The following is a 24,219-nucleotide window of genomic DNA, read 5'->3' as shown; positions in this document are numbered from 1 at the left end:
CCATTAGCCCCTGCCCTATTGGGAACCATTCAAAGTCTCAGTCCAATCTGAATAGGCCCTGCATCCATCCTTCTGTGATATATCTGCCAGATCTAACATGAGGAAACTTCATTGACAGCTGGCATATCACCCTGTCTGTGACACACCAGTGTCTAAGAATAGCTCATAGCTCCAGTCCCAGCTTTAGGGAAAAACAAGACAAGAATTTACAGCTGGGACAAGCAAAGGAAAAAGATAATTTTTAAAAATATATTGTAATAGGGCGAAATCATAGCTCAGAATGGGGAAGCAGGGTGGGGCCCAGCAGGCAGCTGGCGAAGATGAAATTGTATGGTTTTAAATATATTGGTGAAGTCATGGCTCAAAACAGGAAAGCAGCGTAGGAATTTGCAGCTAGAAGCGGGGAGGCAAGAGGAGGTCCCTGTTCAGGTTTTAAATATATGTTTCATTGCCGTTCAAAACAAGTCAAGTAGGTAGGGTTCTGCCGCTGGTAGGAGGATGAATAAATGCAGCATGTGGTTAGGTTGGGCTTTTTTAGGGAAATGTCATTTTAAAATATTCCCCTTGGCAGAAAAGCCCTGCCTACACTAGTGAGCCTCAGAGCCGTAATTCATGAGTAGTGCTGCTCCATTGGTGGGAGCTAGAGTGTGGGCAGGGCTCAGACAATTTTGCCTCTGTGTCATCTAGCCCTGCTCACAGGATGATTAAACAACATGAGAGTAGAAATACCGTACCATGGAGCTGCACCAGTGGTGAATCCCAGTTATGAAGCTTGCTCTATAGACAAGGCCGGAGACAGAGAAGGAACCTCTAAAAGCAGCATTACAGGATTGTTTCTAAGTGAAAGATAAGCCTAGAACCTTCTCCAAGACTAGGAGGGCTTTGGGGTTCTTTGGCTTGACAAGCAGTAATGGAATAAAATGGTGATAAAATTAGGCAAGGCTTGAGAGAAAGTAAATGAGAAGAAAGGAGGCAAAGTCCATCATTATCATGCTGCTAAAGCTAATAGAACATTCAGGGCCTGATTCTGATCTCTGCTATGTTAGTTTGAGAGCAGAGTAAATTCATTAACTTTCATGGCAGATTAGAATCAGGCTCTCTAGTAATTGGCTGAGTGACAGATATAAATACAGGAGATGGATACAGGTGCAGACAATCATGATGAGCCTGAACTTGTCTGGATGTAAATCAGTACAATAGAAACCTTCTAAGAATAGCAATTCTTAATGTATTTCAGGTCCAAGCGAAAAGAAAAAAAATCTTTCAAAATGGCTCATCTTTTTTACTGTTCAAGATAAAAGATCCTGACTATATAGGACTGGTCTCATCAGAGGCTGAAATCTCTCAGCCTATAGCTTTCATGATTTCAGCACACTCAAACCCAAGCCTGAAGTTTCAAAGGGTCTGAGCCATGACTTCCCTCCCTGCAAGTTGAGGTTTAAAGGATTTCTGAATCTAGCTCAGACTCATTGGTGCCTCTCTTGTACACAGAGATTGGATAGAAAGAGAGACAGACACACTGTACTTTCTCATCGGTCACATTTTCCAAGCTTCACAACTCTTGCAGTTTCTCACTTTAAAACTAAACAAAACATGGTGGTGACATTTCATAAGAAAGCATTATGTGCCAGACTGGAGTGTTTCCAGCATCATTAGCTGTAGCCAAGGGCTGGCTATATTCCAACTGTGGGATGGACAAGCTTAACAAATGCCATACCATTAGCTCAGACACAGAAGTACTTTGCATAGTGTAAACTGCTCAGATCCAGCATCTAAAGCAAACACCTACATTCAAATCACAACAGTAAAATTTGCATGAGATCTGACTCTTTTCTGTAGCTTGAGTAATATGAGTCTATATTCAAAATGCTTAGATCTACTGTCCTTGGGAAACTTGATGTTTGAATGTTATTGCTTAGGTCTGTTTCTAGAATGTATACACAAGTAGAATGAAACATGTCACCAACAAAATGAAGGCAGGCTAAGCACATTATCCGTTGAATCAGTGTGAGCATTCAAGAATTTATTTAAACTTCTTTTTAGGATCCTTTTTAGAATCTAGAGCACCTACTCAGGTAAATTTCTTAGACGGGCCAACGTCTTTTTATATATGAGTACAAATAATAATAATAATACCTAATAACACTGTATGGGCCTGCTTCTCATACTCATGTACGGTGTGTCTAAACTACATCCCTTTTCTCGAAATAAGTATGTAAATTAGACACTTCGAAATTGCAAATGAAGCCAGGATTTAAATTTCCTGTGTTTCATTTGCATAATGGCATCTGCGGTTTTTTTTTTTAAAAGGTGCTTTTTGAAAGAAAAACCTGCATTTAGACGGGGATCTATCGAAAATAAAACCCTTTTTTGAAAGCTCCTGTACAAAAATGAGGAGTACTGGAGCTTTCGAAAAAGGGTTTTATTTTTGATAGATCCCCATCTAAATGTGTTTTTTATTTTGCAAAGCCCCTTTTTGAAAAAAAAAAAACATGGCCGCCATTATGCAAAAGAAGCACAGGAAATTTAAATCCCGGCTTCATTGGCAATTTCAAAGTATCTAATTTACATCCCTTTTTCGAGAAAAGGGATGTAGTTTAGACATACCTTTAGTGGTGTAACTTCATTTCCCCCTTTGATTTATACTGGAGTGAGTGTGATTTATACTGGAGTGACTATGGCTGTGTCTAGACTGGCATGATTTTGCAGAAAAGCATCTGCTTTTGCGCAAAATCTTGCCGCCTGTCTACACTGGCTGCAAGTATTTGCTCAAGAACACTGACTTTGTACTGTACAAAATCAATGGTTCTTGCGCAAATACACTGATGCTCCCACTCAGGGATAAGCCCTCTTGTGTAAGTATTCTTGCGCAAGAGGGCCGGTGTAGACAGCAATGTTAATTTCTTTTGCAAGAAAGCCCGATGGCTAAAATGGATGCTTTTGCGCAAAGGCACATGCCACTATAGATGCTCTCTTGTGCAAATACTTTTAACGGAAAAACTTTTCCGTTAAAAGTATATGCACAAAATCATGCCAGTCTAGATGCAGCCTATGAGTCTGATCCAACTCTCATAAGTCAATGGGAACTGATCTGATCCTACAAGAGAAATAACATAAGTATCAGAAATCCTTTCTTCTTCACATGAAAATCTCTTAGTCTGATCACTGCTGATCCAGCTATCAGTCATGTATTGATTCTGCTGATCTAGACATTACTAACTATTTTGGGTAGTTGGAAGAGAAATCGAACAGTCCTTATGTTTCCAAAATATTTGCTATATCTCAGCAGAAGCCAGGCTGACACTTTTCCTTTCAAAATTCATGTTTCAGGCTATATACTGGAGTTTGTATATTGGATGAATAATTTACGGGATCAATTTTTTCTTATTTACACCAAGGAAACTCTATTGACTTCAGAAGGGTCATACTACAGTAATCAACAACAGATTTTGGTCTATTGTTTTTTAAACATAAGAATGAATGTAACCTTCTCTTTTCATCCTTCCTTCATCTCTGGGTGCAATCAGCCCCCACCCCCAGTCAATGTGAGTCAGCAGAGCCAGGATTTCACCCCTTGGCTATGTCTACCTTCGCAGCTTCTTGCGTGAGAAATATGCAAATGAGGCTAAGCGTGGAATATCGCCGAGTCTCATTTGCATATCTAATAAGCCGCAATTTTTGCAGAAGAGGCTCTTGCGCCAGAAGGAGCTGTCTACACTGGCTCTTGCGCAATGCCGCTACACTGATTATTTTCAGGAATAAGGTCATTGCGCAAGAGAGTTTTTCTTGTGCAAGAAGGGGCAGTGTAGATAGCTCCTTCTGGTGCAAGAGCCTCTTCTTCAAAATGGCGGCTCATTAGGTATGCAAATGAGGCTTGCTGATATTCCACGCATAGCCTCATTTGCATATTTCTTGTGCAAGAAGCCGCAAGTGTAGACATAGCCTTCGTGTTTCTATGTTACCAGTCTATAGTGAATAGTTCTGATATAGTGTGCAGTTTGCTTAACTGAACCCCTTTTCCTGTCGACTAACAGACACAGAGTGAGGCATCTACTCGCCTGTTAAATGTAAAACACATTGGATCTATATTTGTGTATTCTAATCTTTCTAGCTTTCAGAGCACTCACCCTGGAGTGGCATTAATGAATTCATTCAACATTATTCAGGCATTCTATAGTGTTTCCTTGGAGATCTTATTGCAGAGTTTATGGTATTTGATGGGTTTTATCAAAAATGAACCTCTGCAAGTAACATTTTCCAAGTCTGCCACTTCTATTAGGGTTAGGATCATACATGCATGACATACCTGTGTAAAATCTTTCTCTCAAGCAAAGCAAAACTGGAGGGTTTTTTCATTCTGTAATGCTTTGTTGTGAGTATTGGTCATACATGAAAAATGTTTTTCACATCTTGGTACTATTTTGGTGAACATTTTGCAAAAAATTGCTGATAGGCTTATGAAATTTTACTATAATTGTCAGACACAATGGTAAAACAGTGAAAAACACTGGTGAAACAAATTCAGTTGGGTTTTGTAAATATTTACACTGAAAATTTTATGAAACCACAAAACAAAAGTTTCACTCAGTCACATATAATGATATAAAATGATTAATAGCAGTTCAATGATTTGCAAATCAGATTTTAGCTTTTGGCTCAGAGCTAAGCCGCATTACAATGCAAACCTAGTACCAGCAACAACAGAAAGATAAGGGAACAAGCAATATTGTCAAATCAAGGGCTCTCATATGGAAAGGAATTCTATCAGCATGGAATCGTACGTATCTGATTTTTGTAATTTGATCAAAGTTTACATTACTCAATCTCCCTTTCATCTCAGTTGCAGTAAATAAATAGCTTCTCCCCTTTATTCGAACTGAGAAAGCTATGGGAAAGTGGTGTGAAATCTTGTTATGGGACTCAAATCTTCAGTGCTTCTGTATGTTCGGATATGTTGTTGTCGGATATGTTGAGGGTGAGGTGGGAAGGGCATATTGATAAGAAATTTCCAACCCAAGGAGTATGCCAATCTCAGCAAAATACAGCTTAGCTCACTTTTCCTTGTACAATCATACTGCCACACTAGGGAGCCAGATGCGTGACTATGGACGTCTGTGCCATGGAAGTTTGTACAGAGTTTCTGTTTGAACAGTCCCCTGGGGAAGGCAATGCTTTGCAACTTCTCTTGAAAGCAAACATCCTTTCTACTCTAAAGAGCCCACAAATGTTCCTTAGAGGATAAATGACAACAGCAGCAGCAGCAGCTGCAATATGTAGTCACTCCCTTCAACACCAGACGACGAGTGAATCTTTCATGTCCACCCTGATTTATCACTAAATATCAGCCTGTCTCTCTCTCTCCTGCAGAGATCGGATGAGAACATCAGTAAATGTAGTGGGAGATTCTTTTGGTGCTGGCATTGTGTATCACCTTTCCAAGGCCGAGCTGGACAACCTTGATTCCCAGCATAAGGTGCATGAAGACATTGAAATGACCAAGACTCAGTCAATTTATGATGACATGAAAAATCATAGGGAAAACAACTCAAACCAATGTGTTTATGCAGCTCACAACTCTGTCATAATAGATGAATGCAAGGTACCGTTCACATTTATGGATATTGAAACTTGTATATAGCAGTGCATGCTTAATTTTACTTCATTTTTAACCTGCATGTATTTTTTTAAAATTGTTTCACAAACATGATGATCTCTGTGAACCTCAGACATTTTAAGTAAGTTTAAGAAGTTAAAAAGATGTTTTACACTCTTCTTAAACATGGCATTTGAGGTGAACAATCATATACAATGTTTACATATCAAAAACTAAGGGATTATGCAGAGTATTATGGAATACTACAAGACACAGAGAGAATATGGCTATGTACCAAGTTTCCTTTGTTAACAAAGCGTATTGCTTCTCAAACGAAGGCTAGCTGCAAACCAATTACCAGTATTATTATTTGATGACAGTCTTAAATGATATGCCATAAAGAGACACATGGAGTTAAATGCACCATATCAGCTGATTGCTCCTGCGCTCATACACTGCCTGTATGCTTTTTCTTTCATCATCATTCTGGGTAGCCATTGTAAAAATACAAACATTGCAATTTCTGTCTAATCTTCACTGTAGCTAACTTGGATTTTAAAAAAGAAAGAAATGTCCTGATTAGAGTGAAGCGAACTTCAGAAACCTCACCAGTTGAATGAAAAGCTAGGCTGAGTGATTTGTATAAAAAGGTTTGCCAGGCAACCAGCACTAGGAGGGGCCTGATTAAAGTCAAAAGAAAATATTTAATTGAAAAGGGAAAAATTAAAAACAAATAGTTAATTTTCATGATATGGTCATTTTTTTCTTTAGTTGATTTTCCAGCTCCTCCCACCTTCTTTTACCTAAAGTGACCTGTTCCTTATTTCATCTAAACATGGCTAGATTTGCTAGTCAGTCAACCACAGCCAGTTATTTGTGCACAGAGATAAATACTTGTGGATTCTCTGACTTCCTCAGGTCTCAACAACAAATTTAGAATAGGGCCCTGAGTCCCATTTCTCAATCATTGCTCCTGTAACAATCCCATTGCTAAGTCACCATAGACTATGGAGATGAAAAATAATTACTGGTATGTAATTTTCTCTACTTTTAAACCATAGACTATTCTACTCAGTCCATTTTTTTAGTGGTTTGTCCTATTCAAAAATAATATTTTCCCTTAAGTTTTGAATAAACTTTTTCATTTTGTTAACATTTTTTTCAAGTTTTATTTTATTTTTATTTTTATTTTTTTTGGTGAAGTTCAGCTGAATGAAAATGTTCATTTTGAATAAAAAATCATTTTTGTTTTAGTTTTCAGTTGGGGGGGTATTTTCCCCTTTCCTATCTCTTCCTCTCTACTCTTTCTTTTTACTGGAAATTCAAGAAGAACATGGGAGGAAAGGAGAATAAAGGGCAAGAAATAAAAATGTGAAAATTGAAACAACGTATTTTTATTAAAAATAGTTTTTTTGTCTTTTGAAAGAAAAAAGTATGACAATATTTTTATTTTTAAGACTTTTTGTAAAAAAAAATACACTTTTTTTTTTGCCAATTCTAGACTTTCATCCCTTTCTTTGAAAAATAATTTCAGTCTGCTAAAACCATTCCTCTTCCTAAATAGGTGGAAGGAACAAATTATCTTGGATACTTATGATCAGACCTGGAATTTAGTTTGGCTTGACAATTACTTGCTGATTCTATTGGATTGAATGTTCTTAAGAAACACATGAAGATATTCTAATGTAGGCTTCAGTTTGGACTTGATTTTTAAAAGGAGTTTGGAACTGGCAACATTTTAGCACTTCTCAGGTCCAGTGCCTCTTTCATCTAAGAGATACCAACAAGTCATACGTTACTGGCAGTATTCCAATTCTTAAAATTTTTCCAAACACAGTGGGATTTTGAAGTTTAGGTCATTACTTGCAAGAGATGCTCCAGTGACATTGCTATTTTTAAAGGTGGATTTTTTACTGGAGAGATCCTCAGAGAAACTGGATTGAGCTGCAAAGGTTCCTAATTACAAGAGCTCACAGACCCCAGGGAAGCAGGACTTTTCCTTCTTTCACTCTACCAATGCTGAGAGAGCCAGGTTTTCCCTTCTGCTAATTTTCATGCCATCTCTCCTCCACCTCAAAGTCTCTTTTAAGGATCTCAGAAGGGAGTGATGGAGACACCATCCCCTCTTTTTTTTTTTTTTTAACCAGTTAGATCTAATTTCCAACTCACCGATTTTGGTTCATTGTTTTCTGGTCCCACTGTCCTTGTTTACCAGGCATGACACTTAAGACGGTTATTGAATTATATCAGTATGCACTTTTTGTTCGGACACCACTGACTCATAAGCTAACGAAGTTTGACACTTGTCATTGTTTTATATTTGCTCTTCTTTGGGAGCCTAATTAGTACATTCAGTTGTATGAGAAGAACCATGGTCTAGCAGAGAAAACAGGACTGACTGTGGGCAAGTTGCTTGCCTGAGTCAGTGTCCTCATGTGCCAAATGGGGATAATAATACCTACCTACCTCACAAAGGTGTTGTGAGGGTTAGTAAAGCACTTTGAATCTGTAAAGTGCTCTATAACTGCCATGTATTTTGGTGGTGGTGATGATGTAGCTATCAGGCTCCAAATAGCAAGGTCATGAGCTTGGAGAAAGATTTCCTTATCCTGAAGAATTCACTGGAGAGGAGATATGTTCGCTGCAACTCTGATCAAAGTATTGAAAAGCTAATATATTAATATGTCATCTCTACTTACTTCCTATAGTATAGTATACTCCAGATAATTCAAGCAGTTTATAGTCTTGTGCAGCCATTGTATATTTATAATAAGTAGGCTATTTTTATGTTGGTGTATAGTGACTCTTATTGCATGTTATTTCTCTATTTTTATGATCACATTTCACATTGTGTGGCTTTCAGTTCCAAATCTGTTGTTTATTCTTGTAACTGCATGTGTTTCCCTTCCAATTATCTATGAAAAGGGTTGGCTTTGTTTTAAACAGTGGTGCATTTTTAAAATGTCTCCCTGTCCCAATGCTTTCATACATACAGTTTACCCACCATGTGGAATATCAGTCTTATCTTTAAGTTTTCTTATGAAGCTGAGGACAGTGATTTGGAAGGTAAGCTAGGAAAGGATAGGCCTTCCATTTAGAATTAGAAGAAAGATTCCCATGTAATCTATGGGACTATGTAAAGGTCCAGTTCATTTTTCTCAGTCAAACAAAATCTTTAGCATGAGCCATGCACGTATCCTTGTTAAGGATTTCACATGGGTATTTTTATTCCGACTGTTGAGATGTAACACAACAACCAGTGTCTCCCATGAACCGATAAACCATTATTGGTCTTTCACCGTACTTACCAAATTAATATTGTAGCATGAACCTTTAAATGCTACAATGATGTTATTGTTGTTTTTTGCATAAAATAGAGTATTACTAATAATTGTTTGGCCTGATTGCAACTGAACCTTTCACATGCTCGAGTAGAAATAGCGGCACAAGGAATAATGCTTTACAACATGCCTGTGGAGCAGCTATTCTGCCATTTTCTTTGAAGTTTTTGTAATGTGCATGTATATATGTATTCACATTTCTCAATCATTCTGTCTTTTATGTTCCTCTATGTCCTCCAGCAGATGTCCCGCAACACAGATCAGTTCTCTAGGAAAATTTTTTAGTTCGAGTAAACTCTTCTTGCAAATTAGCAAAAATTTGTAAATAACAAGACTATCTATATGTATAAAATATTTATGAAAACTAAATTATTTGAAACAGTGAAGGGAAAATGAAATCCAGAAAACATGGATCATTATTTACTTATGTTTTCTAGCCAGTATTTAAATTACCCCCTCATACACATTTCTTCACACTTTGGGGACTTGGTAAATTATGAATAAATATATATAAAATACATATATATATTCACACATGGAGTATGTTATTCCTAGAAATATCATGGTTCTCCATATAACTCATAACTTTTCTTTTCTAAGTGCCTTGGTCTTTAAGTTAGATGTCAATGATAATTACTTGCAGGTGACACTGGCAACCAATGGCAAATCTGCAGACTTCACTGTTGTTGAGGAAGAGCCTTGGAAACGTGAAAATTAAGGAAAGAGAGTCCCATCTCCACCTTTAATAACCCCTTGAAGCTATCTTATGGTAAAAGATATCAAGATTAAAGAATATTTCTCTATTTATTTAACATCTAAAGTTTCTGCTTACTCAATTTGTTAACTTGAAACTTAGCAAAGATCTAAAAGTAATTTTAGCTACCATGTTTTTGCCAAATAGTGATCCATAGCAATCTGTCTCAGTTGTACTATTTGAATGGATGCCGCTGGAGAATACTCAGTGAGTTAAGAGATGTTCTTACCAGCCTCTCCCGTTTGCTCAAGATGCAGAAAATGTAGATGCTGCAAAATGGAAAGTTCAAAAAGCCAGTGTGGCTTTCTCCAGGGACTCAGGGTAATGAACAAGTATCCTATAAACCTTAAAGTGTTCTCAGTGTCTCTTCTTGTGATGTATGTATGAATCAGAACTGCGGTCAGCATTATGTAACTACACTATTTATTGTGTCTCTAAAGGTTTTCTATACGTTTTACAGATAATTTGTAGCTGGCATGAGGGACTCAGAATTTTCATCTTCCAGGCGTACTTTAAATTAAGTGTTTCAAATATTTCATTTAGATTTTGGGGAATAAATTCACCCCAGGAGTAACTTCATTAAAATCAATGGAATAAATAGAAAGGGCCAAATTCCGACACCCTTTCTCACATGGTGTCAGACTCTGATGCTCTCTTCAAATCAAATAGGACCCTACACCACACGTAATCTCAATGAAACTTTTCAAGGAGAACAGTGTTATTTGATTTAAGGAAGAGCACCAGAATCGGTCTGTGAATGATTATTGAACATTCTCTTTGTTGAGATGAACAATTATATGTAATAGAGTGTTAACATTTAATGGTGCTTAGTGCTTAGCATATGTCAGTTTGTTAACCAAGCTAAACTAAATGTATATTTAGGACACTTAATTTGAAGTGATAACTATTTTTCTTAAATACATTTTACTTTTGAGCCAATGAGCTAAATCCTGAAGTCGTTACCTGGACAAATTTTGATTGAAGTCAATGGGAATTTTGCCAGGGCTAGGACTTAGTGAATGGTAAACCAGAACTTCAGGATTCAGTTTAATAACTTGAATCTCCATCTTTCTATTGTGAAGCAACAATTTGTATAAAATTTAGATAAGCTATGATTCTAGACCACATGGTATATGAATAAACAAGGCAGAGTTCTGTTAATACGGTATAACTAATTCATTCATCTGTAAGATGTAGAAGTGCAATAATGATTCTTTTAGGTTGTTTAAAAGATGCTTGTTAAAAATCAGTGCTTGTAAAGACATAGATAAATTCTGCTATGAAATTAATAATGTTTTACAGCAAAGCTGATCTGGGTAATCTTGGGAAACCTTGCCCTCTGAACAAAGATTGTGTGGCATGTTGTGTTTTCTTAAAATGTTCTCTAAAATGCCCAGATTATGATCTCATAATTAACATAACTACAAGATGAAATGAGAAATGAAGCACATATGAACATATATTTCTTTCTGTCCATGTGCAGTGCTGCTATTTGTGTATACAAAAATAACATATGTGAATGTAGAGTTTAAACAAGAATACAGTCTGATTTTGCTAATTTGTACTCATGTTAGCTGTTCCACTGAAGTCACTATGGGCCCATGCTAGTAAGGACTACTCACCTGTTTAATGGTTTGCAGAATCAAACTTATTGTCAACATATTTACTGTTCAAATATTTGTAGTTGTGCAGTATTTTCTTTGGGAACTTTAGTGGTCTTTTGACATCCTCATGCTGCTTCACTAACTGAAACATCTGAAAGAATTTAATACAGTAGTTGTTAAACTACTGTGAGTACTTAAGACATTATTCTGGCAACCTAAAAAATTAATAAGATTTAGTCCTTTTCTGTAGGACTTTTGTACCGTTGAATAATGTATCAGGGATAGAATTTCTATTCTATAGAGAAAAAAGTTATTTTCTACTTGATTCACTTAGGACTTCATCATTCATCAGTCTTTAATAATTTTAGTATTTGAAGGGACCTAATTTTATCTTCTCCTCTCTCTACATGCATGCATGCACACAAACACAAGCACACATACACTTCTTGGATTCTCTTCTTTCATTTTAAAGAAGAAGTTACAGCCAGAAAAATGGAAAGACTACATCTTGTTCAGTACACAGAACTTCTCAGGATCCTAGTATGGATTTGAAGAAGAGTTCACATCCCTGACACCCCTCCCCTCAAAGAAATAAAGTGACCAAGACAGCACTAGCACACTCTAAAATGAACTCCATTTAACATAAGGGCTTCTGGCTCACCTCAAATGAAAGTCACAGAGAGCTAAATGGCAATTGCATAGAGTGACCATTTTTCCCAAAGAGAAAACAGGACCTTCAGCTTCTCACCTGAGACCTCTTCTTTCCACACAAAGCTGTTGTCTGTTTCTGGTGTCCTGCAGGGCCTCATCAGGAGACCGTTGGCTGGAACCCTGAGAGGCGGGGGTGGAGATTCCCTCAGGGGGCTGTTGCCCATGCCTGAAACCCTGCTGGCTCCCCCCACATGCAGTAACACTTCTTGCCCTCTCCCCCAGATCTGCCTTCCCCATGAGGGGGTGAGGAAGGGGCTGGCATCTCTGCTTGCCTTTTCTGTATCACAAGCCACTTATTTGGCAAAAGAAGCCATTTGATCCAGTTGCTTTTGCTAACTGATTGTGCCAGAGCATATGGTACAAATTCTTCCTCTTAAAAAAAAATTGGGACTGCCAGTACAGGATTTACTTAAGGGATAATCCTGGCCAAAATGGACATATGATCACTCTACAATTGTACCAAAGTAGAACATTGTGTTGTAATACAGAGCTTGGGTTCTCAAAGACTTTCAGAACATGACACATATTTTAGAGATTTGCTCTCCCAAACCATCTCCGTCATATTTATTATAGCCTAAGTTCCCTGTGGCAGCTACAACAATTGTTTACAGAGAAAGGTAACATTAGGAAAGCGTTTAGTATATTTTTAAGCTGTCTGTTAAACAGTATAGCTGGAAACAGGTAAGAGAGCCAGCACCATGTGACTAATCCACTCCTGGTTCAGAATATCCTACCTTTCACTTATCTGATTTGGACATTTTTCCCTTTATAAAATGTGACGTTTCAGTTGGGGCTAGAAGAGGTGAAAATCTAGATCAACTCTACCCATGTACAGAGAACAATTTGGGGCTTTAGTTTTGACTAAAAAAGCAGATTATAGGACTTTTAAGTAAGACTTTATAGCTGCAGTAACTCAGGGAACTTTCTAAAGATAATTACCATGTCGTTCTTCTACTTATAATATAGAGATGTACTGCTTATGGAAAATACTTTGGCTATCTCCCAGGCTGAAATCTCCCATGTAATATTTAATGTGTAGCTACTCTGGCACAATACTGAATTAAACTATCAAAAAACTTTTCTTTTGTTGGGGGAAAATGTAACTCATACTTGGCTCGCAGCTAGTAATTTGCTCATTCCACATGAGGCTGGGTTGCTGCTTAACTAAACAAACAAGAATAAAACCAGTAAATGTCCACTTGAGCAAATACAAATTTCACATTTGAGTGGATAATGCTTGTCACTGTCACATCTTCCTTTATTAGGAGCTTTAGACATTATTTTACATCTGGTCTTCAGAGAGTTCTCTTCCTCTACTCACTTTCCCCCCATTGTTTGGATGGCAAAACTCAGGGATGTGCACAAAGTGAAGCAGCACATGCTCTGAGCTATTTTCACATGAATTGAAGTTCCTTTTTTACAGTAATTTCCTTTGCTCAGCTCTCAGCCACTCCCCTGTTGCTTACACAAGTATGATATATGTATACCCTCTAGAATATTGACTTCATCAGTGGAACATGGAAAACCTTGATGCTAGTAAGTATTCTTAGCCAGGAAGGCATTTAAGCCCCCAGTTAAAATTTAGCAGCACATGCTTTTCTGAATAGCACTGTACTTAAGTATTTACTTGAGAACTTTGCTGAATGAGGGTCATTGCGCTGTCAGTGTTTGTTCTGATGCTACTCTTCCAGGCTCAGTGCTCGCTAGTTAACTTAGGGGAACAGTTTGCTTCTGAATTTGTTCCTTCTTCAGTACAGGCAGTCCCCGGGTTACGTACAAGAGAGGGACTGTAGGTTTGTTCTTAAGTTGAATCTATATGTAAGTCGGAACTGGCGTCCAGATTCAGCCGCTGCTGAAACTGACCGCCAGTTCTGACTTACATACAGATTCAACTTAAGAACCCCAAGTCAGCTGCTGCTGAAACTGATCAGCGGCTGATTCCAGGAAGCCTGGGGCAGAGCAACTGTGCCTCTGGCTTCCTGTAGTCAGCCTGGTCAGTTTCAGCAACGGGTGACTTGGGGACGCCTGGGGCAGAGCAGCTAGGGTGCTGCTGGGTTGCTCCAGTAGCGCCACTCCTCGGCGCTACTGGACCAACCCAGCAGCACCCCAGCTGCTCTGCCTCAGGTGTCCTGATTCAGCCGCTGCTGAAACTGACCAGCAGCGGCTGAATCAGGACGCCTGGGGCAGAGCAGCTGGGGTGCTGCCGGGTTGGTCCAGTAATGCCCAGAGCAGTGCTGCGGGACCAACCGGCAGTGCCCCAGCTGCTTTGCCCCAGGGTCCACAACAAAAGCCTGGTCTGCTGGGGGGGGGGGCACACTAGCTGCGCCCCCCCCTCTCCCAGCAGACCAGGGACACGGGGAGCAAAGCCGTAGCGGCAGGGTGCCTCGCCTCTGAGGCTTTGCTCTGGCATGGACCCGCTTTGCTCCTGGTGCCCCTGGTCTGCTGGAGACGGTCCCCAGCAGACCAGGGGCACCGGGAGCAAATCCGCAGCCGTGGCGGGGTCCCGCGCTTCTGAGGCTTTGCCAGAGCAAAGCCTCAGAAGCACGGGACCCCGCCATGGCTGCAGGTTTGCTCGTGGTGCCCCTGGTCTGCTGGGGACCATCTCCAGCAGACCAGGGGCACCGCAAGCAAACCCACAGCCGCAGCGGGTTCCCCCACTTCTGAGGCTTTGCCCTGGTAAAGCCTCAGAAGCGCGGGACCCCGCCACGGCTGCGGGTTTGCTCGTGGTGCTCTGGTTTGCTGGGGACCGTCTCCAGCAGACCAGGGGCACCGCAAGCAAACCCGCCGGGGCTGCGGCTTTGCTCCCGATGCCCCTGGTGTGCTGGAGACGGTCCCCAGCAGACCAGGGGCACCGGGAGCAGCTTTTCTCGCCCCGGAGGTCGAGGTGGCTGACCGCTGCCTGTGAGCTCTGGGGCGAGAAAGCCCCGTTCGTAAGTGCGGATCCGACTAAAGTCGGATCCGCGTAAGTCGGGGACTGCCTGTACTCCTCCATAAACACTGCCCCAGTATACTTTGTGTAAAACAAGAAGTTTGCATAGGTCTTAGGCAGGAAGATGCCCCACTATTTATGCCAACAGTAAATGTCCCTCACATTTAAAACTTCAAGACTTTTTAAAAAAACTGTTCTAATTAATGAGGAACTTCATCTGCAAGGCGCTGACCACTTCTAATTCCCTTTGTGATCAATGGGAGAATTGAGGGTATATACCTCCTTTCGGGAGGCATTTCACATCTGGCAACCCGAGCAGAGCCTGATCAATGCAATCATGTGCATTAAAAACTCCCATTAATTTTAAGAAGGATTATTGTTTTCTATCTTTCACCATTCCAGAAGAGTTGCCATTAATACATTTTCTGTTCTAAGTACTAGCTGGAGATTTAGCCCCAGTCCTGTATTATTGAGGTTTCACCAATGATTTCAGTGGGAGCAGGATCAGAACCTGTAGTTCATGCTGAGGCCCACGAAGTCTTATTTGAAATGTTCTGTTTTCAGTTTCTGTATATATAGCAAACTCAATCATTTGTATATTTAAACACACCGTCATTGCTTCACCTGCAAAGAGCAAAACAAGGGTCACAATATGAGAGGAGGAAGAAAATGAATGAATGCTCAAAGCTACAGAAATGAGGGATTAATTTATTCATAAATAGGGCTATTGTGGGAGCTTTTGTTGCAAGTCTAGCTTGAAAGCAACAGCCGATAATATGGATTTTGATTAAATGAATGGTTTGGGTTGTCAGCTTTTGATGGCTTTTTGTTATATAGAAGGATCAAGATCCAACAGTGTCCCCTCCCACCTCCTTCAGTCAATGGAAATAGGCTGTGCAATTCCTTCTATCTGATCCCAAATTAACAATATTTTCTGAGTTCTCAGTTGAAGGTGCTCCCCCGCTCCCAACCAAAAGGTCTCTGTCGATATGCCATAAAGGAAAATCACTGCCCATCCCCAATTCCAGCAGTTAGTTTAAGCCTCTGCATCGAAAGTCAGATTCCTGTCATTAAGCTTCTGTCTATTTTTTGTCTAGATTCCTAGTAAGTAGATAGACACTGCTGGCACTTCTGGAAACACAGAACTCCAGACATTAGGGATTTTTAAAGATCTATTAGCAGTATAGATTTCTGATTTGTTTCCCAAGTACTGGCATCATCAATTGGGTTGATACTTTGATGTATGCCGATGTTTAGCTGAGCAAGCAACTTGTCTTATAAATAGAAGCTACAGAAAAACCCAGTAGAGCTCACATTAATTTATACTGGCAACTGCCTGTATTTTTTTTTTTTTTGATTTCCCAGCCTGATGCTGTTGTATGAGTCCTATTGCAGCTGCTTAGTAGCAATCCGTTTTCTGAAAACAGCACTACTTACCAAGCTAGCTCTCTGACATTTACAGCCCCCTGTGAATGACTTTAGAAAGTCTTTGAGCTTTAGTACCAGGCCTGAAAACTCCTATTATGAATATTTAAAAGTACATCTCCTGCTTATCAGATCAAGTCCCCTTTGTTCTGTTTTTATTTAATGCACATTGTTTTAGTCCAGGAACCACAGAATATCAACAAAGTCTATTTATAAAACTATACTGTAGTATTCGACTGTAATGAGCCAGAAGACTACAACTAATCATGTAACTATGAGTTCTTGGGTAATAACTGTAATTTGTCTTATGTATTTTTGTCATAAGCATATAGCACATGGGACAAATTCTTCTCTGGTGTAACTCTACTGATGTGAATGGGGTTATACCAGGGATTAACTGTGCTGCAGCTGCATGAATTTTTTAGGCCATATTGTGCTGAAACTACTGCTACACATTCAGTCTGAAAAACAGATTTGAGGGCGATCTTGTCCAGCAGCCATAGAGTGATGTACAGATTATAGCTACAGACATTACAAAAAACAACTGAACAAATTTATATAATAAGGGAAGGGGAAAATAATGTGAAACAATAACCTGAACTTTGCCCTTAGCCAGTATTTAAGAAGTGTTAAATTCTTGCTCAACATTTACCAGAAGCAATATTCTATAACATACATTTTTTACTTCTTCATTAATTTTCCATCCTCCTTGTCCCCCACCCCCACCCCGCAACTTACAGACCAGTCATGGAACTGTGCCAGAGAGATCCTACACAGATAATCACCATTTACTTCCCCCTATTTCTTCCTAGACTCTTATTTGGTATTGAATTGAAATCTGCTGCTGTAACGAGCCACAATGCTGCTACTTTTCATTAATACCCAGGCACTGGGAACTTCTTAATCTGTGGAATGCCTGGGTTTAGTGACAAGATTCTTTTTAGAACCAGCCCCCAGTATTTCCTCCTAACCAAGAGATATTGTCATCTGGTAAGTTGAAACCTGACACCTTTCTGCTATCCAGTTACTAATGGATATGGCAGTGATGCATTTAAAGCCATGGTACTTTATAAACCCTGAGCTCCAAATGGTAACATTGTGCAAGCATACTCTTGGAGCATCATAAAAGGTTTCTGCTAGTTAAAGATGCCACTCACTAATGAGCTAATGAAGAGTTTGGAGAGGCAGGGAGACATGATATTTCTTACATCACCAGCTTTTTGGTTTATTTCCCAAAATGACATATTTGTCTATATGTAGGTTTTTGAACAGACCTGCTATTATTGGAGTATTTAATGCTTCTAATTTGACTTTTGTAACTAAAAATAGCACTGAGATTCTTCAGTATTTTTAAGAAATTCTATGTGAAAGACACCTTTACACAGAGGTAAAACGTACAAAATTACATTTCATAGAAAGCATCACCTTACCTAGATGGCCTAATTACTGCATAGTGCTTTGTATATAAATAGGATTCTTCATGGGGAATTTTGCATTGTTCTTTTCTATTTGTTTTCTACAGTTTTGGAAGACCATTTACAAATCATATTTACAACTATTTACAAACAGATTTTGCAGTCAGTATTACAGATTCAAGTATTTTTTACTTCATGTAGGCTCGTAAGTTCTCATGTTGTAGGTTGTCTTTCATTTTTAAAGAATATTTCAGGAAAAATCTGTAGACTTTTTCCAACCTATCCTATTTTTTCTTAATGTATTCAGTTTATACTCTAGTGTGAACTGTAATTTATAGAATGCATGAGAGAACTACACGTGTGATTAAACTTGTTAAATATGATATGCTCAAAACTGATTTAGCCATTAATACAAATTTTATGGGTTTGTAACTGTTCTCCAGAAACCAGAAAGAACTACCATGTAGATGGAACTAAATTATTTAGTATCTGTAATTTACAGACACACACATATTTTCTTATAATATTTTATATATGACCATAAGGGAAAAATCTTACAGGCGATCTATTCTTTAGAACAAAACCAGTTTTCTAACATCTTAGGGTTGATAATTGTTTCTGTATTTTGTTTAATGAACTAAGGAAAGCAATTAAGTGACGAATTATAAGCAAAGCACAAAATGCAATAGAAATTAAGAATTTTGAAATGTCCTTAAATGCTGCAGTTCACTATAGAACACTGTATTATTATATCCTAAGCAATCTTCTAGAGTGGTCATTTTGTGGATTGCTCATCACTTATTTTTTACTTTTGACATAGTTTTACCTGGGCCAAATCCTCCATTGTTTCTCAGGGTCAGATCCTGAATAACTGATTTACCCAAATTCTTGGGTTGTGAGCTGGAGATTTGCATGTACAAGGAGTACAGGATCCATCTTACTCAGGCAAAACTTGTATGAGTTTGGCCTATGTGAGGAATTCAGTATTTGACCTCTTAGCTTTGCCTTCAAGTAAATGGACCAACGACACAACAATGGGACCACTTTAATAAGGTAGCACTATAGAAATACCTCCTGCCTTCTTAAACATTTGTAAGAAAAACAAACAGTATATTTTTGACCAGGACAAGTGGGATTTATTTTTCTTTTATAACAATCAATTCTAGTTAGGCAAATACCTGTTGGGACTTAAATTTGTGACATTAATTAAGCTTATTTAATTAATAAAGAAAAATGACTACAGAGAATTGCTAAGTTAAAATCATCAACAAAAAATGACGTAATGGAAAATTCCTTACATGGTGAATCAATGACATGGCATACAATGTAAAACAGGTTTGTGAGTAAAATATATATATTTGTGTATTGATGTGCCCTTATATTTTAATTCCCTTATATTTTTAAAACAACCATATCAGGTATTCTCTTAATTGGAGTTGAAGATAGTTATAGCTGATCATGTTACTGAAATAGTAATAGCTGTCAAAGCATGGAATCTTTATACATGGAATCCTTATACATGCCACTTTTTACCACGTTGCACAAGCATGATGATCAGTGCCTCTCCTCACTTAGTGTAGATAATGTAGCTATCTATGTGTAATTTCAGTGATATGTTGTATACAGTACAGGTAGCTGTGTTTTAATGTAATTTAATTTGTTGGTGTGCATTGAGACGTAGTAGAAAATATCTGTTTTGAAAAATTCTTTTTGGTTTTGGTTGTGTTGGCTTTAGGCATTTAACTGAATAATTTCCATAGTTTGATGACTGGTTTTGTATGTTTGTATCTAAATAACATGTGATTGAATATTTTGTTTTGATAATGGTCAAATCCTCTACACAGCCAACTTCTTGTAAATATGTTGTTAGTTTTCAAATAGCTAACCAGCATTGCATATGAAATTCCCTGGCACTCAGTGAAAGTGGTTGCAGCACTGATTTGCTGCACTGTGAATGCAATAGTTAATACATTATGAATTAATGTGCATGTAGCATGATGAATTTAGTTTATGAATAGATTCTTCTTGTACACTTGGCATGTTGGAACTGTAGTGCTATAAGGTTTGTAAGTCACTCTGTAAATTAGCACAATGGTCAGAAGGAAAAATTAACCTTACTGTACTCTTCCTCTGGGCACCATGTCTATCTTTGGCATTAGATGTAGCTTACAACAAGGAATCCATATTCACACACCAGAGTTTCATGATTCCTCTGACTCACTTTCAGTTACTCATTGGCTGCAGGCTCCAGCAAAGAAACTACAATCCGAAGACCATGACTAAGCCTGACATTTCATCTTAAACAGAAGCACATGCATTCTTGACTGTTTACTGTATTCTCTGCCCTGGAATGCAAAGTGTAAGCCTTCATTTCATTTCCTCTGTAGAAACAATCAGTGTGTAGGATATATAGAACCATAAGCATACAGATGGATTAATGCAGTTTCCATTACCAAGTAAGGGTATTAATAGATATTAAGAATTAAGCACAAAATCAAATGCATATCAGTAGTGCAAAAAAGACAGTTTTGTCTTTGGTATTCATTTATGCTTATCCGATTTATGAAATTATATGTCCCATTCAATTCACATGTCACATATATATATAGGTATTGTAAAACCTGTACTAGAAGTCGTGTTCATGAGCTTATAAGAAAAAAATCCTCATTTCTGGACTGACAACTGAAAGTGTTATAAAGTACAACTGATATTCAGTGGAGCTGAGACACCTCGGGGGTGCTGCACAGAATGATCAAGCTAATTATTTCCTAAGACCTGATTCTCTTCACAGTTGAAAGTAATTCCATTAAAGTCGATAGAGTTAAACCCAGGGTAAAACTGGAATAAGTTCAGAATCAGGTCCAACTAGTGGGGGACATGTGGTTTCTTGTGACACACATTATATTTCAATTCAAATGACATGTTCCACAGTACTATATGTCTTCACTGAATAATTCAAGGCCTCTTACATGCATCCTCTCAAGAGGGACCCACTCTCTAGCTAAGATCTTCAGGGTCGTTCATGTAAAAAGAAACAAAACAAAAGATAAGCTTGATCTTTTCCTTCTACTGAAAATGTTCATCTGGGACTTGAAGTGACGTATTGTACAATATCTGTAGCACATTTTGTTTGAAGACTAATGAATGCAAAATTTCTACTAACTCTGGGCTCCTTTGTTTTATAGTGTAGTAGGAATGCCTTGTTGACTAAGTATATTTTTCTGTAATTCAGAACTTCTCTCCCCTACAGTAATATGTTAGCCATGTGCTTTAAATGCTTTCTTACTGTGTGAACTGATTTCTGTAACTTTCATGTATAAAACAAACTGGACATTCTTTATATACTGGAAAATAATCAGTGAATACAATATTTCACTAAGTGTTGTACTGTTTATGTATATATCATCAATAAATGTTGATTCATAATTTTCAGGGTTGATATTTGTGTGTATCACATACTAATTCATTTGTTAACACCATAGACTAAAGGATTCCTTCTTTTCACTAAGGAATACCAACCTGTCTTATTATTTAAGGCCCATACTGAATCTGAAGTGCTCCTATTCTGCACAGAACAGATATAGCACAGTGGTAGTAGCAAACTGCCTCCCTGCCCTATTAACACATCTTACCCAGCTCAGGACTAACCACCTTGATGGTAATAGAAATGTAGCCGTGTTAGTTTAGTCTAGCTGACACAAAAAAAACAGGACTATGTAGCACTTTAAAGACTAACAAGATGGCTTATTAGGTTATGAGCTTTCGTGGGCCGACCCACTTCCTCAGATCAAATTGTGGAAGAAAATTGTCACAACCATATATACCAAAGGGACACAATCAAAAAAAGTGAATACATATGCAAAGGACAAATCAAATTTCAGAACAGAGGGAGGATGAGGTCGGTAAATATCTGTGAGCTAATGATATTAGAGGTGATAATTGGGGAAGCTATCTTTGTAATGGGTAAGATAATTAGCATCTTTGTTGAGACCTCAGCGTAAAGTGTCAAATTTAATCAGCTGCACCAAACAACCTCCCATTCAGTTACTATTTGCTGATTGTAGGTGGGCTAAAATAAAAATGAATGAATGGATTGGCTTTCTAGTCTGAACCATAGAGGTTGGATCCATATTTGCCTAAGCCTCTGAAATATCAATCCTTCACTGTATACTCCCAATATTTCTAGTACATATATAATAATTAACTGTAAAGGAACATGGGTGTTATTTTAATTGATATCATACGCCAGGATGCGGTGTTATACTAAGATATGCACATGTCTTGGTGGGGGCAAGAGAGATTTGGAATCCAGTGGCATATTTTAAGTCCTACTTTTGATGTATATTAACTGCAATTCTAATTCTAGAGAAGCCAACTGTCCTGTTACAGAACAAAGGATACCACTGAACACATGCAGTTGCTTTAGCAACCTGACCTCCTTCTGCTGCCTACTAAAAATTAAAGCCTGCCTTGCTATTTTCTCTGAAATAAGAGGTGCTTTTGAACCTCTGTAGCTCTTTGAAGAGGAATCTGTATAATATCTGAGTTATAATTAGAAGATGACAATGGAATGACTCACTGCCACAGGTGCTGCAGCTGCTAAATGTAACAAGGAAGCTAAAACATTTATTTTCAAAATTGCAATAATTACAGTTAGTATAATTACAATTTTGTTATTTCTACCATATTAAACGATCAGTGCACATAATCAGTCCTTTAATCTGTAAGATTTAATAGCCTGCAGACTGTGATCTTATTAGCTCCTATAAAGCTAGAAAGGGTAAGCATTTGCCAAAGAAATGGCTAAGGCAAACCCAGGGTTTGGCAGAAAACAGAATTAGCAATCCTGTAGCTAGACCTCTTCCCTCTGAGTCTTACATGACTTGATCCAATGCTCCAATATGGTGATAGATGGGATTTGTTTTGGACAAAACTTAAATCAGAAGTCCTGATCACTCTAAGTCCTTAAAAATTTCATGATAGTTTTTCCAAGAACTCAGGGAGTCAAATTATTCTGCTCCCCTAAGATTTCTCTGGAAATTAGTTGGACGAAAGCAATTCCTTCACTTCCTGGCCCAATCTGGCATGCTATGCACTTTTATACAACTCTGATGCTCCAACCCGGAGATGGTTGTGCCATATTGGCATATCACTTTGATAAGCTTGGCGCATACTTTGGGATCCTTATGATTAAAGGGACTATAATAAGATTTATGTTGATTTTAGTTCCAAAGCTTTCTTATGTTAGAAGCATGGAAGAAAAATATAGGAAGAACAGAGGACACTCCTACCTAAGTGGCCCAGGCGAAACTCACTCTTTCCAACCTAGCCCACCCAGCCAAAATTCCTCAGTCTTAGAGGAGAATTCCTTTCCAACATGACTGTGATTGTCTATAGAGTGAGCCCTTCTTTACCAAGGAAACGGGTGCCGTGATGTAGAATAAAAAAAGGTACCTTGCAGATAATTTACTATTAGCAAATCCCTTTTACCCCAATCTCCGAAGAACACAAAAGGAAATAATAGCGAAGAAGTAGTTCCTAGAAACAAATGAAAATGTTATGCAGTCCCCAAATCTTATGTACATCCTTTACTATGCCACTTCTGTGTAAACAGGAAGAGAAGTCATCATCGTAGCGAAAGAAACTTCTGCATCCAAAGTTACTACGCCCCAGGGAAAATATTAATGCTAATGTGACCTTGAGACCTGAGGCAGAATTAGTCTACTTTAATGGATCCAAGTATAGTCACTCATCTTGGCCCAGAAGTATTATTAATATTTATTTATAACAGAATCCAGAGGCCCCACTAAAGTAGGAGATAAAGTAATTCTGTTATTAAGTGGGACATCTGAGGTTAGGTGCCAGTTTTCTGGGCTACCAGGAGTTGTGAAAAATATAGAGGCATTAGGTTCTGGCTTCATGTGGAGAAAATGAAACAATGTTTCATGTACATTAGATATGGTAGGAAGGGAACTTGTCTACGTGCATGTCTGCATCTTGTGGTTGTAGTGACGCTTGTAAGGTGCTCGGGTATTGTGATAAGGCACGTGACATACATGTATAGAAAGTGGAGCACTGAATTCTGCACACAGGAAATTGCACTGACAAGCTGTGAAAGGAGAAATGCTCTAACTCTGCTCCATCAAAGAGAAGTCTGCTGATGAGGCTAAGAAGGAAAAGGAAAAGAAAGAGATTAAAAAGGGTAAATCTGTGAGACCCCTCTTCAAGCTCCAACAGGGTCTGAGAGGGCTTCAACTATCCTAGGGAAAACAATTCAACACATCTAGAAGCAGTTTTGGCTCTCATGATTTAATTTTAGCCCAAGAAAGAGTATTTGCATGTGATATTATAGACAGGCAAACATATTTTCAAAAGCTTGGGCATCCCAGGCTAGAACTCAAAACATTTCATAAACGAGGTGTTAGATCTACACCCAAATTTAAAGTA

The 24,219-nt window shown here is 38.4% G+C and overlaps 1 protein-coding gene across 3 annotated transcripts in view; it reads left to right on the top strand.

Annotated features, from left to right (window-relative positions):
- Positions 1-10,469, top strand: part of SLC1A2 (solute carrier family 1 member 2) — a 131,216-nt gene extending 120,747 nt beyond the window's left edge. For all 3 annotated transcript variants that reach the window (XM_075927483.1, XM_075927482.1, XM_075927481.1), the window contains exons 10-11: positions 5,368-5,599; positions 9,578-10,469. In XM_075927483.1, coding sequence (XP_075783598.1) covers positions 5,368-5,599; positions 9,578-9,652 — 307 coding nt within the window. In that variant the 3' untranslated portion in view covers positions 9,653-10,469. The remainder of the gene's footprint in view (positions 1-5,367; positions 5,600-9,577) is intronic.
- The last annotated feature ends 13,750 nt before the right edge of the window (positions 10,470-24,219 follow it).

This window comes from Pelodiscus sinensis, chromosome 4 (genome assembly GCF_049634645.1).
Source record: "Pelodiscus sinensis isolate JC-2024 chromosome 4, ASM4963464v1, whole genome shotgun sequence".
Lineage (NCBI taxonomy): Eukaryota > Metazoa > Chordata > Testudines > Trionychidae > Pelodiscus > Pelodiscus sinensis.
This window is presented reverse-complemented; position numbering and strand designations above follow the sequence as displayed.